This window comes from Artemia sp. Qi Xiang Cuo, chromosome 3 (genome assembly GCF_049724085.1).
Source record: "Artemia sp. Qi Xiang Cuo chromosome 3, ASM4972408v1, whole genome shotgun sequence".
NCBI lineage: Eukaryota > Metazoa > Arthropoda > Branchiopoda > Anostraca > Artemiidae > Artemia > Artemia sp. Qi Xiang Cuo.
In genome coordinates, this window is record NC_142796.1 from 325,272 (window position 1) to 340,822 (window position 15,551).

Consider the following 15,551-nt stretch of genomic DNA (forward strand, 5'->3'; position numbering starts at 1 on the left):
TATTTTTTTTCCCCTATTGCTAAGTCCTCCAAAAAAATTCTTCACTCGTGCATGGTTTTGTCTGAAACCTAATTTCCTAAATTTAGTTGCAAACCTGCCCGAAGAAGGCGCTTGTTTTAGGAAATGTCAAAAAGATGTTGTAAATCCATCTCTAGACGGCTGGGTTGTCACGTAAGCGTATTAATGTGTCAATAGCTTTTTCTTTTTTTGTGGTTCTAATTTAATTACCGTGAGAAAAAGACATTTGAAGATGTTTTAGTCAAAAGCAAATGTGGTTAAAAGCTAATGGGATAGACACTATTAGTAAGTAAAATGTAAGAAGAGGGTAGTAAGAGAGGGTATTAACGGGTGGGATGCAGAGAAGAAGGGAATGCAAGATGAACATAGGGATCTATGAGCAGAAAAAACGTTTTTGTGGAGTTTTTATAACTTTGGTGCCCTATGAAGTGTCTCATGACCAAAGGGTACCCTACAAAACAGCTAGCCAGATGCTTTATTTAGGCAATTGGTTGTTGAATGCTCCAAAATTAAATCTGTCAGCTATATTCTACTCAAATTTAAGTACTAATGACAATGAAAGTGGATATGTCTGTTCGAATTGGTTAAGTTGAAACTTGCACAACCACGCATATCTTGGAAAATTAGAAAAACAAATTGGAATTTTATTTTTTAATAATAAAGAACTCCATGCGCAGTTACGCAGTTTTTGGTAGCAGCGGGCGCCGAATCTAAAAAGGAAAGAAACATGGGTAGAAAATCGCAAAAAATCAAACAGTTCGTGGTAACGAACTGTAAGTAAGGAGCGACCCGGCTCAATGGTAACCAATTCGAACAGACATATCCACTTTCATTGTCATTAGTACTTAAATTTGAGTAGAATATAGCTGACAGATTTAATTTTGGAGCATTCAACAACCAATTGCCTAAATAAAGCATCTGGCTAGCTGTTTTGTAGGGTACCCTTTGGTCATGAGACACTTCATAGGGCACCAAAGTTATAAAACTCCACAAAAACGTTTTTTCTGCTCATAGATCCCTATGTTCATCTTGCATTCCCTTCTTCTCTGCATCCCACCCGTTAATACCCTCTCTTACTACCCTCTTCTTACATTTTACTTACTAATAGTGTCTATCCCATTGCTTTTAACCACATTTGCTTTTGACTAAAACATCTTCAAATGTCTTTTTCTCACGGTAATTAAATTAGAACCACAAAAAAAGAAAAAGCTATTGACACATTAATACGCTTACGTGACAACCCAGCCGTCTAGAGATGGATTTACAACATCTTTTTGACATTTCCTAAAACAAGCGCCTTCTTCAGGCAGGTTTGCAACTAAATTTAGGAAATTAGGTTTCAGACAAAACCATGCACGAGTGAAGAATTTTTTTTTGGAGGACTTAGCAATAGGGGAAAAAAAATATTGAAAATTTGAATTAGAAGAATTTAGAATTAGTTGGGAAAGGGGAAATTTAGGATTAGTTGAGTAAGGCATGGCCCATGAGCCCCCTCTCCCTCGTATGTCCTTGGATAAAACTATCTGTTTAATACAGTTTTTTGAATCAAGTGCCCCCGGTTAAAAGCCATTGATGCAATATTTAAAGATGTGGTATGATGAAACAACTTACCTTGAAATATGAGGAATTCAAGATTGCCCTAAAATCTGCTCTTTTTTAGTATGAGACATATGCCCTTTTGTCCAATCTCCCTCCCCCTGAAATATAGCATAATCCTGCTAAAATATTGACTGTGTCAATTGTCTATTGTGAAACGTCTTTTGAACCCAACCCGAAATTTTTACCTGTTTCGGATCTAATTTAGGGGCCTACTGAAATTCAGCGAATGGGAATGAGGCAAAAATTTTCAAGTTGGAGAGGCAGATGCTCGGATTTAACGATTTTTGCCTAGAAAGTGTCATATTTTTCAGACTGTTATAAAATTTTGTAGATTTCGTATTTTTGTTCTGAGACCACACTGGCTACTACGACCTGCATTGGATTAACGGCATTTCTTGAGGACTAAGGTCCTTGCGTCGGCTTTACTGTCCTGCTACAGCTGAGTTCGAGCTCTTAGTCCTGTATTACCAAGCTGAGAACAAATCCACTGCGCCACCACTGGACCTGGCGTTCGAAAAACAAAGGATGAAAATAATAAACAAAAGAAAAAAGGAGAAAAGACAAAGCCAAACGAGGGTGATTTTCAGCCAAAGAATAAAATTTCCCTTTTGTACAGTTTAATACAAAATGTAGTTTGTTTTCAATTGCACCGAGGACAGCTTAGTGGAGATCTTTGCCAAAATACCTGCTTTCTCTTATAGTTTAATTCCCCGGCTAAAAATCAACCTCGTATTGTTTTTCCTTTTTTAGTTATGTTTTTTTAGTTCTTCTATTTTTGTCGTTCGTCAAAATTTGTTGCCCCAAGGAAGCTTGGGAAGGATGAAGCCCCCCCCCTCCCGCCTCCCTTTTGAATACCATTCCCAATATTTATTCTGAGCCAAATGTGTTTGAATTTTGCTTAGTAATTAGCAATAAAACGATTTAAAAAATGCATTCCCAAATAAAGGCACCTTTCTTGACAACCACAGCCAATTAATATGGCTTTACAGCATCCTTGAGACAATTCGCAAAACAAGCATCTATGTCAGACTGTTTTGCAATTAAATTCGCGAAATTGGATAGTAGAAAAGACCATCTGTTAAATATCCCTTTTCAAAGAATGGAGAGACAACAGATCTATAAAAACTATTTTCTTCTTTATGATATGGCTTCCGCTAAAAAACCTTTGGAAAGAACTCAGAAAAACCTGTTGCTAAGAATGTTGTGTCATATTTCTATGATTAATGCGGAAATAAGCTAATGTTTTCTAACAGAACTTCTTTGAACAATGAGCCAAATCGTCAATTCTAGGAATTAATCAAATTGAAAATTACTTTATACCCCCGACAAGGCCGTATCCAGGGGGGTTAGGGGATTTGACCCCCCCCCCCCCAAAAGAATGTTTTTCAAATTCGTAAAAAACGTAACAAAAATGAATATAAACAAATTGTTGATGTGTTTTTTAAAGTTTCTTTTGTACCCCTCCCCCCCTACCTACCTCCACGGAAAAAAATCTTTTTGTAAAACACCCCCCGAAAAAAAATCCTGGATTTTTTTTTATCTTGCCCCCCGGACAGGATCGTTTTGCAGGACCAAACGTGGGAAAGGGGGGTTAAAAAATCCTAAAATGAATGCTAGTGGTTTTAAGGTTCTGAACTCATAAATGCTGTCCTAAAAGCGCCAACGATATTGAAATGAAAACATTTTTGTTTCCTTGTCTCATTTCAGTTCTATTCGTACCTCAGGTCTATATCAGATTTTTCCCTGGGTTGTTTCGAAATTATGAATTTTTTAGGGTTATACTAAATTTTGGCAGCGTCGCCACTTTGAACTGTGGAAATTAATAACTAAGTCTAATAATCTGAAATTTGACAACGCTTTTCGCCCATAAAAATTCAAACACTAACGACCTGTTGATTCCCAAGGACTACTGCATCTGCAAGGGAAAGCTGCCCCTTCTTAAGCTGTTTGGTGTTTTTTTTTTTTTTTTTTTTTTTTCACCCACGTTTTTTTAAGATGTTTTAAGATTTTGTACATTGGGTTGAATGAGGTTGAGCTACGATGGGACAAATTTTCACTTACCTTTGCTTTTCATACTCGGTTATGTAAGTTTACTAAGAATTCTGTCTTTAAAGATTCAGCTTACAATTCATAGATTTATAAGATTTATGCTTGGTGATTTTTTTTTTAACCTTATAGAATAGTATCTCATCGGAACACTTGTATATCAAATTATATTACTTTGCTGATAGTCTTAATGCAAACGCACAATTTCGGTGGGATAGGGGGGCTAGTAAACTTTTTATATCTCCTTGTCCACGAATTAAAACCGTTCACCTTGATGAATGACATCGAAAGAGCAATTCACCAAGTTCCAAGGAATCATTATGATGTCAACATCGACAAAAAAGACATTCCGCTCATCTGTGTTAGGCATTACAACACTGGATTTAAATAACAAGAATTTTACTAGTAGCCTTAGTTAATATTTATTATCTGATAAATTGTGGCTGACCTTTAGGATCCACAGCGGTTGTATCTCATCTTAGCTTTTAACGGTCACTACCGGTACTAATTACAATAGTCACAACACTTGTTGTCTTTTACAAGTTACGCTACATGAAAAAAACCATTTTGATTGCCTTTTAATGACAAGATAATTACGATTAGTTTATCGCTTGTAGAAGATATGATGAATGTTGCAATAAAATTTAATCAGATGGCTGACATGTCTGGGCATATCATATATATATATATATATATATATATATATATATATATATATATATATATATATATATATATATATATATATATATATATATATATATATATATATATATATATATATATATATATATATATATATATATATATATATATATATATATATATATATATATATATATATATATATATATATATATATATATATATATATATATATATATATATAAAATTCGAAAACATTTTTTGGGAGGAAACACTTGCAATTGCCCTAAATGGGGGCACTTAACAATATCTTACTTCATCTTCCTTTTAAACGTTGCACTTTATGTTCAGGCCTTTTAATTATTTCTGGAAAGGCGCGCACGCTATGAAAAGAGTTGAAGGAGGTTTTGAGTCTTTATCCCCCTCCCTATCACCGTGCCTCCCGCCTTGTGATATATCCAATTGTTTACTATTTTTTCCATATTTTTTATAATTTTTCGCATAATCTGTGTTTTGGCTATTTTTGGGGCATTAATGTTTCCCTGAATTTTAGTCCCTCTCATCTGAAATAAATAGATACGTGAGTGGCTTATCGTGGGTAATAATTCTATATTTACACATTCCCTTCTATAGTATACTTTTTTTTCAAGTAAATTAAACTTGTTAAAACTCGAGAGAGCATGACGTAATAAATAATAACCTTAGTAAAAATTTAGACAAGCAAGAAATGGACATGGTCTTGAAAATTGGACGCGGACTGTATTTGTGGAATTTGATGTTGCTCATTGCCAAAATATGTCGGTTCATTTATCAAACCTCAAGGATACAGTCAGGGGAAAAAAGGCTATTTTAAATTGGAATGGTCATCTGGGAATCGTAAGATTAAGTATATACTAGTAAACAAACAAAAACCCCAAGGGATTGAGGACTATATGTCGGAGATGTATGCACTGTGTGCATCTTAGTTATTTTTGCAATAAGGAATCCCGGGTGTAGATCCTGGCTGAAAAATTTGCATTTTCTGTTTTTTCATTAGCTGTCAATTTTCTCATTTTTCTTGTTGTCCTACTTTTTATCTTTCTTTGTTTTGTAGCGGCCTATATAGGTGCTGTCACACTATTTTCTATTTATGGAAAGTTTTTAGTTTTTATTATTTATTTCTATTTTGACGATTTTTGAAAAAAAAAACGATTAAGTGTTCGTCGTTTTTGCTCGTCTAAGTCATGATTCCACTTTTGGTTTTAAACGAAAGGGTCACCGTTACGCGCAAAAAACACACCGCTATGACGACCGTCATGTAACTGACAACATTGCTATTTGACTTCGTAGTGAAACTTGACGTTCTCTAGAAAACCCACTCTTGATGCTTTGTATAGACGCTATCATTACGCCACTGAACACCACATTACGGTTGCTTGAGACGCCACTGCTTTTCTTGGAAACCATACAGGTTAAAGTAAAATTCTATGTAGAACTCGAGGCTACTTGGCATGGTGCCTGTGGTACCGGTAAAATCTGCTCCGCAAATGACGTAACGTATTCCAAAGCCATAAGATATACGAATGTGAAAGGTTCTGGAGCATAGTGTGGAAGCACCATGCTAATTTTTCCCGTGTGTAACTGAAAGATTGAAGCTATTTCGAGCATAAATTTTAGAAATTGATCAATCGAAGTGAAGATTTTTGAAATGTGAAAAGATTGCTATTTAAAACAACAGTTTTCCTATCTTTACATTAAATTTGGCAAATGATATAAGCTAATAGGAGACTATGCTTAGGAACTAGTGTCGGTATAGACTTTCCAAACCTATTTCTTGCCTCTAATTTTTCGTTTCTGCGCGACAAGTGTGACTTTAAAATCAAGTAAATACATATAATATTCCTGGAGATTGCCTTTTAGCAATAAGTTTGACTTCGGGTGCCTAACAGAGGTGGTCTTAGGGGAGGGCTGAGGTGGCACTTGGCCTGGGTGTTGGAATTTTAGGAGCGATAAATTTCAAATAAATAATTCGACGGTTCTAACCATGTTGTAATTTTTGAAATTTTACACAAGAGGCACAAGAGATGACAGCACCGCCACCAGTGCCTAAGGCATAAGTTTTGAGTGTCGAAGCCAATTGGTTAATTTTTTGATTTAGCTGACCAAGGCTAAAATTACTATTAGGCTAAACCCTGCTTGTTTGTTTGATCACCCTTGACAAAGATGTTTTTGGCTCAGAGCAGGCATGTGAATCTAGAGGTGGAAATTTTTTTAGACAACACTGTATTTCCACTTACAATAAAAACCAAATCGGAATATAGAAAAACGGGTAAAAATGTTTCAATATTCTAAAAGTAGGTTACCACCGACTGTTTGAATAGTATAGGCGGCGGATCTTAACTTTTTCGTTAAAAATATGGTGCTTGATATTTCTTGGTGTACCCAATCCTTGAATCACCGCTAGATTACAGTTAAAACAAAATGAATATATAAAAAAGTGGGTATTTAACAAGACAGTGAAAAAACACTCTTAATAATCAATATTGACTATAATAATAAGATGATAAAAATCTAATGGAAATAAAAATTTTGTAATAATAATAATAACAGTCCGAGTATTTTGACTTCACATCAAGATAAGATTGATTTATCATTTAATACACATACAATATTACATTTTTCTTTTCCTCCAAAGGCTCATTGGCCTGTAAATAAAGGAGAAGACAAACAAGTCACTTACTCAGAGAAGAAAAAAAAAATAATCACTTACTCACAGAGAGAAGAGCAGAAAAGAGATGAAAATAAAATAGGAATAAAATAAAAACTATAGAAAACAAAATTAAATAGACTGAATAGACTAAATTATTTAAGTAGATTAAATAGGCTCCCGTAAAATAATAATGAATATGTAAGACAAATAAATAAATAGATAAAAATAACTTCTAAGAAGCCAAAGAATTTTTATATTTTTTGAACAAACCGAATGAATGGTACCTTCGAGCTGATTCAGGCAACTTATAGCATACAATATGACTCGCCATTAAAGGATTAAAATCTGACCTTACACAAGGAGTAAAAGGAACTAGAATAGGATTTTCTGTATTGTGAAGATTATAATTATTCCGATCCGACGTAAAACATGGCGGAACACTTAGGGGCTGGTGACCATGAAGCTAAGAAAAAGTAAAACATGCACACTAAAGAATATACAGTGACTCGAGATCGAGTAATCGGACAACTCCTAAACGATCGGTTTCCTGAATGAGGTTTCTATCAAAGGCATCCGTTGATAAAGGCCTCCGGATGTAACACCAAATTGTTTGTCCAAAACAGGTTTTTTTCTTCGTTTTTTTCACGGTCTTGTTGTAAAATCTTACCTTTTTCTAAATATTCATTTTTTTTTAATTGTAATCTAGATGTGGTCCAAGGATTGGGTACACCAAAAAATATTAAGCACAGTAGTTTTTCGAAAATTTAAAGACTTGCCACCTGTGTTATTCATTCATTAATGGTCCAAATAATAAAAGGGTGCATCGAATGGTAGCGAAAAATTAAAGGAAATAAAAAAAAAACTTTGAAAATAGAGCTTGGAAAAAGTTGAATATAAAAGAAAAAAAAAACTAACAAAAACTTAAAATTTGACATAAGCCATCATATCTCGCTATTTTTCTTCTTTTCTCGGAGACAGTTTTTTACTTTCCCCGAAGGCTTTGTAATCGTTTTTCCTTGCCTCCAGGGTACCCAAAGTGATTCCTAGCAAAGAATCCCTAGCAAAGAAAACCACAGTCGTAGGTTGAGAGTGAAATCTCTTTTTCTTCCTTGAAAGAAATTTTGAAATTGCCATCATTGGTAGAAATATAGGTTAAATCTCGGATACTGCCAAAATGTTTTGGTTTATTTACAAATATGAAGGAAAAGCTAAAGGAGAAATGTATTCATTGATCGGAACAGCCCTCGAGAATTTCGGAAATTAAATAGGTATTAGAAAACAAATTGAAGGAATTTCAGTGGTTCTGTAGATTTATGGAGGGAGAGGGGGTGGGGGTTTTGGGCTACCCCGAAATTTAAAATTAATTAAAAATTCTGGGCCCTTTTTCAAATTGTAATTATGTTGTTATTGCCACGAAAAAAATTCCGCATACGTTCCTGAGAGTTTATCTAAACTTTACGAAGTTTCCTGTAATCTCCTTCCGAGTATATATCTTAAAAATGAGGAGTGTAACATTTTTTCAACTTGACAAATATTTGACACAACCCCGCAGAATTGTAAAAAAAAAAAAAAAAAAAAATCTGGCTCTACTAGATTTTTTTTTGAATCGAAGATTCAACAGAGATCTTCCTGAACTTTATTTTTTTCGTTTTTTTTACCTTCCAGATTCCTGTAAATACTGGGATTCAAACTTGTGAAAGATGCCACAGGAAAGCGACAGGACCAGATCCAAAAAATTGAAGTATCACACTTTCCAAGGACCCTCTCCCATTCCAGATATTATTTGGAAAAAATACTCTCAACTACTACTACAATAAGCTCGTCAAATCGTTGTACAGCCTGTGGCCAACGCTCTGAAGGGCGCTCCTCCTTATATCCTGCTCTCTTTAAATTTTTCACTTTTGCTATCCCCCAAGAAATTTTCAGAAATATATAGGACCTTTCACATACCCCTTTGGTCTATTTAATAAATTTATTGTAATACCACTTTCTTTGTGTAATCTGAGGACATGTCCAAGGATGGTTACTAACCCCCTGAAATATTTGCTTTTGCGTCTTATTTTGAATAATGTCAAACAACCCGCCTTAGACTTTAAGCGAAGAAACTCAAAAATGGGTTGAAATCAGTATAAAAATATGGAGGATAAACTTCCAAAGTGCATAAGAAGCCATATATTTTAGCCTCAAAATATTTTTATACGACTCTCCTCCCGTTACGAATATTCCTAGACTGTTTTTAAAGCCAGTTTTCTCTTAGAACCTATTAATGGTTTTCATTTTAGGAAATGACGGGATACCTCTGTTGGAGCTGGGTGACCAGCCTGAATTGCTTTTGGAAATTTCAGTTGCAAACTTAGGGGAACCAGCTTACGAAGCAGGGCTGTTTGTCGAGCATTCTCGTGGACTATCTTTCGTCGGCAGAATTACTGAGGTAAACCCATAGACGTACTAGTTTATAATACACTTGAGACAGCATGTATTTTGGTGACTTACTGGCGATTTCTCTTTCATGGCTCCTACAAAGATTTCCTGAGGTGTTCCTGAGGCAGGCAAAACTGGTTATTTAGTTCTGCTTCTTTATTGCCACCGTGCTTGCTATGAAATCAGGTCGGTTTTTATCTGCTCACTTGTAATACTTTACAAAATGATCCTTAGCCTGTGTTTGTATTACAAAATCCCTATTTTCATAACTGTTGCTAATTATTTACGTCAGATAATTATTACTACTAACTTAAAATATCCCTTTTTAGTGAACTCACATACATGGGCATACGTAGCCTCTTCTCTAGGGGGGCGGGCAGTCGATTCTGTGATGAAGGGGGGGGGGACTGAAGTTATTTTGACAGTTCATAAAACCTTACATTGCCAGTAAGTTCTATCATACCTATGAAATCTTTATTAACAAATAATCACCAAAAATAATAAATCATCAATAAGCTTCAGCATTTATCAATCTTCTTGGATTAGAGCTAAATCTTTCCAAGACATTATGGATAATTGCTTCTTGTTTAACTTTTATTCCGTCATTCCAGCTGTTTATTTCCAGCCTTATCCACCATCTAGCTTTTATCAACTGCTTTTTTAGCCATCTACCTTTTTTCAACTGTTTTTTCAACTGTCTGTTTTTTCAACCATCTGCTTTTTTAGCCATATCTAGTGTAAATCTGAAGTTCTAGGGGAGGGGGGCAGCCCTACTCTGCCCCGCCTTCCTTACGCCCATGCCCACATAATTTGACTTAATTAGTTAGTTGTTTTAGTTTTGACTTAATTAATTAGTCATTTGACTTAATTAGTTGAGATTAAGCAATTTTCGTAGTAACGATTGTGATGGATGTGGTAAAAGACCAAATAGGTTCTTTTCCAACCATGTTAAAAATTGCCAATCATCGATATATTTTTTCTGTGAGTGATGTTTTATTCTGTTTACTCTTTGCTGTCTTTTGATTTATTGCTTAATTGAATTGTATGTGTTCCCCCTCCTTTTTAAACCTAGGAGCCTTTGGGGGATTAATATCAGGCATTCATTGTATGCTTAGTCTCATCTTATTATCTAGTATCTATTCCAGTAACAAATCAATGAGTAAATCTTATAATTTCCATACTAACTCTCATAAAGTTAGTAAATATCTTGACCACAGATGAATTATTTGATCAGCGTCTAGCTCTCGTGCAGTGGTGCCATTTGGGCAACATCTGGGATAAGGGGGTATCCGGTCTAGGGTCTTGGAGTGTCGTTTTTTCAGTTTGTGTTTAGTGCACTGTATGCTGTAGCGTCTTCTTTTGAGAGACATAGGGGAGACATATCTGTGCCAGCCACAAACGGAGGGAACGGCTTCCAGAATAAACAGTACATCTATATCCATGAACCCATATGAATACCCCTGTCAACCAGTTCTGACTGACTATCCTGTCACTACCATCGGGAATCGCGCAAGAAAATTTAACAGCTCCTATGTCTTGATATATCCATGGTTCGAATACTCAAAAGAACAGGACTCGATATTCTGCTTCTGTTGCCGACACTTCAGTGGATCATCGTTAAGGTCAGGCGAACGATATGGCGCAAGAGCATTAATCGACATAGGTTTGAGAAAGTGGAAAAACATTTCAGAGCTGGTAAGGCAGCACGAAAGCAGTGACCGGCACAAAGCATGTACCATTTCCTGGACCAAATTTAAAGCTATTCAGATGGAGACGACCGAATCTGTTGCCTCATGCCTCTCCAAAGGACGGGAAAAAGAAATATTAGAGAACAGACGGTATGTAAAGGCTCTGCTAAAGACTCCAGCCTTACTTGGACGGCAAGGTCTTGCGAAAAGACCTCTCAAAAAAGGAACAACTTGCAATCTTAGCGCGCTATTTTAATGATATGAAAATCAAAGAAAGAGCCATAGGTTGCTACCACATACGCAAGGTTGACGATGAGAGTTTGGCCGACTTTATTTACAAAAAAATAAAGGGTATCGGCCTTGACTGGTCAAAATGTGTTGGACAGTGCTATAATGGGGTGAGTGTAATGAGCGGACGTTCTTCAGGAGTACAGGTTCGTCTCCAGGAAACAGCACTGCAAGTGGTGTACACTCACTGTCATTCCCATAGACTTAACCTTGTTATTGGCGATTGTATGCGGGAAATACAAAGAATTTCGTCAGTATTTTCAGTTTTGCATACGGTGTGTGGTTTTGTCTCCAACAGCAACACTCAATACTAGTTGTTTGTCAAGGCCCAGAAAACTGCCAACGTGTCCGTGCTAACGCTTGAAAGGATAGTTGTGACACATTGGTCTTACTGGTATAAATCGCTGTCTAAAATTCTGGTAAGATATGACTGTATACTCGCAGTTCTGTCAGTTGTTCAAGAATCTTGACAGGGAATCTGACAAGAATCTGACAGGGAGGAAGCAGCAGAAGCTACATGTCTTAAGAATCAACTAGATTCGTTTCCCTTCATATTCAGTTTGCATGTCATTCACGAAGTTCTTGCAGTGAGAGGGAGTTGAGTATTATGAGTGACGGAGATTGGATTTGTTATTATGATTTTTCTTTTATATTTTATTTATCTATTATTATTTTTGATTCAGTTATTTATTTATTTATCTATATTTTTTTTTCATATATATATAGGCTACAGTTTATCTATTTTTGGTTTATTTATAATTGTTTTAATTAAATAGTTGAGTTAATAGGTAAGTAGTTACGTGGACTTTCGCGCGATCGCAAACCTTCATAGGTTTTCTCCAGCGCGAAAGTATTGTTTAATTTATTTATTTGTTTGTGAATGTGGATTAATAAAACTTATGAACTAAGCTTATGAACTAGATCAACCCTCTTTCTGAACAACTGCAGGCCCCAAAGTCTGATCATTTCAGACTCCAGCAATTTAACCACCACAACAAAAAACCAACTGAAGACAATGCATGATGTCGAGTATTTCCGAGTCTTATACGGCAAGTCTAAGGAGATGGCTGGAGCTGATCTGTCCGAAACAAGCGCTCTTGCTTCAACCATACCAGCAAAATCAAAACGAGTTCAGAAGATATCCTGAAGGGTCAGGGACTATTTGATGACATCAACACTTGGAAAGCACAGCACTGAATCTGAGGACACAAAAACAGAAGAGAAAGTGCGAAGAGTTCTACGAGGTTTTGGACAGAGTGGTAAATAAGTTTAAAGAGCGTTTGACTGTCCAGGTGCCAGTACTAGAAGCCACACGGTGTTTTAACCTAAAATCCAAAGAGTTCATGAACACAAATTTACTTCTTGAGATCGCAACATACTTTGATAAGGCTGGCATCGATGTTATACAGCTGAAGAGTCAAACTTTGATAGCTCGTGCATATGTGTTGCAGCTTCCACAGAAACTGGCAAACGCTTTAAACGTTTTCGAAAGCCTAGGAGGACTGAAAGAAGCTTATTCTGAAGTTCTGGAGGTCGCAAGGGTAGTTCTCACACTCCCGCTCACACCATGCTCAAATAAACGATTTTTCTCTGTGTTGACATTTGTGAAGGATTACCTTCAGACAACAATGGACAACAAGAGACTTTCGCATTTGCTCCTTATGCTCTCTGAAAAGACTGCAGTGAAGGAGCTCGATTTCGTAAAGCTTGCGAACGACTTCACAAAAATGAAGCCAATGAGAAATCCATTGCTAAAGTAACTGTACGTAACTTTCGGTTTTTAATTTATGTGGTAAATTTTCCACCATTTAACGATTTTTTGGTCCATAACCAGGCTGTAAAAGGCAAAATATAGATAAATTACGTTGCTTTAATGTGTATTCAAAGACTAAGTTAAAGAATAGTCTACCAAACAGAGTAATTACAATTTCAATCTGGACAGGGGCCCAAAATTTATCTTTGGTCCCCCTGAAGTTTTCTGAGATGACGCCACTGCTCTCGTGCCAAGTATTTTGTCGCTGATAAAGGTAAGTGGCCTTATATTTGGACCATATCTAGATTCTTGTGGTTAGAGAGCTTGTTTGCCCAGTGGGTTTTACTTAATACCTCTGCACCTATTGTGGTTTCACTCCACCCAATCCCTGTAGTCTGAAGTATCGTTTAGAGGGTGAACCATCCTATATCAGCTGAGCCATCCTGAACCATCTCTTGGAAGCGAAAAACTAATATCCAAGTGCCTCTTTTGTATTCAAATGCATCCATGTGTCGTATATTACATCAACTATACATATTATATTATATGTTATATTATATGTATAATATAATATATAACAATACCATAATCCATGTAAAAAACGAGGAGGGAGAGCTATAAATATGTTTGGTAAAATAATGGACAATTAAGAGTAAAGTGTCCCAACTGACTTTGATACATAATTAGAATTCTGTTTTTGAGGGACTATCTGCTGGAGGATGGGGGTTACAATTTTATAAATGTGTAAAATGGGCTATTTGTGTGAAAAGGGTTGATTTCAGGGTAAATTCGTTAAGATTTCGAAATATTATTAGGACTTCAATCCCCAATTCAAGTTATGCCTCTTCTTCCCCCACTTCATCTTCTGCTCACTACGATCGGCAATTCTGGCCTTCATCTGTATGGGTTTTACCCTCGCTTCACTCCGGTAGTATTTGGATATTTGGACCTTCGACCGCCACGAATACGCTTGCTTCATTCGGGTAGTATTAGACCTTCGCATAATGACATATTAAGTCGAGTTTTCTAAGTTTCTCACTTGGTCAATATTTTCTATGTAGGCTACTGTAGTGTACAACCATTCTCATGATTCTAAGATTATTCTGCAAAATTCACTATTTTTTTAATTTGAATAGTTTATCTTTTAGTCGCTACAGTTACAGAAACATGCATTCAATGGCTAAATATATTTAAATTATAGGTTATGCTAGATTGGCTCAGACAATTCAGAAGATGTAGGTGATATTTTTTTTTTTTGTTTTTAAACTTAAGTTTACAGCTAGTCCAGGTCCAATTTTATAGCTCACCCACCCAAGCCAAACAAGACCTAACGATTGGTTCACTCTCTTTTTCCCCATCTTATTTGAATCTCAAAATTTAAATAACATTCTTTTTCTTCATGAACAAGCTGTTTTCCCTTTTCTCACTCACAGAAATAGCTGAAAATGGGGCCTTCAACTTCAATTTATTCCCGTTGTAAGTTGGAAACCACCAAAAAAGAAATTATTTGCAATCATCTACTACTACTACTCTTGCTGACAACCCACTGAGGCGACCATAGCTGCGCACATTCCTCCTTCATCCCACTCTACTCGTAGTTTCGCTATTTACATCCTCTCGTGAAGTTTCAATTTGCTTTACATTTTCTTATAACCTATTCACGTATAAATTGGAGACGACCTGGTTCTCGGTTTGCCGAAGATATATGGTCAAGCAGCATGATGTTTGACAATTTATCATCCTTCATCCGTAATCATCTTAGCCTTTCTTTCATTATAGCCCGAGAAAATAGGACCGAACCGTATATCTCGTACAGCTTACTGTTTGGTATATGGTCGGTCAAATATGTACCTAAAATGAATAATTTAGTTGGTAATGTGGAAAAGTCAGCCTTTATTTTCCCTCGCAAGGTTCTATGGCTGGGAATGCAGGGATAAGACCAGGAATGATATCAGGGTCTGTCTATTCATTTTTTTAAAGTTTCAAGGACATCAACTAAAAACAACCTCCCTCCCCCCGCCTTGACCCATCAGAGGTCTTTTCATACCTGAAAACCCTGATTCTCTAAGATCTTTTTTTGGTTGTTCCAAACTTATGAAATTTTTGGGGAGGTGGGCTACCTCATTTCCCTCAGTTTTGCCTGTTAAACCAAGAAAATGAATAAGCAAAACTAATTAATTAGATTTGGCAGTGCTCTTCGTCCGTAGAAATTCAAACATTAATAACCTGTTGGTTCCCAGAGGCAACTACTCTTTCATAGGAAAATTACATTTTCTTAAGCCGTCTGGTCTCATGTGTTTTCAGATGTGGCACCCGCTACTACCATAAATCGCACAAATGCTCATTGATGTGTTTTCCATTAAAAATTAAAACTCCAATTCATAAAAATGTAAGGAAGGAGGGG

The 15,551-nt window shown here is 36.0% G+C and overlaps 2 protein-coding genes across 2 annotated transcripts in view; one reads left to right on the top strand and one right to left on the bottom strand.

Annotated features, from left to right (window-relative positions):
• The window catches only part of LOC148953626 (uncharacterized), a 13,640-nt gene extending 2,278 nt beyond the window's left edge, over positions 1-11,362 (top strand). Inside the window, exons 2-4 of the mRNA XM_089087257.1 lie at positions 5,685-5,816; positions 9,280-9,428; positions 10,769-11,362. Coding sequence (XP_088943383.1) covers positions 5,685-5,816; positions 9,280-9,428; positions 10,769-11,362 — 875 coding nt within the window. The remainder of the gene's footprint in view (positions 1-5,684; positions 5,817-9,279; positions 9,429-10,768) is intronic.
• LOC148953625 (integrin alpha-PS1-like) overlaps positions 1-15,551 on the bottom strand; it is an 86,236-nt gene that overhangs the window by 62,803 nt on the left and 7,882 nt on the right. The window lies entirely within an intron of this gene.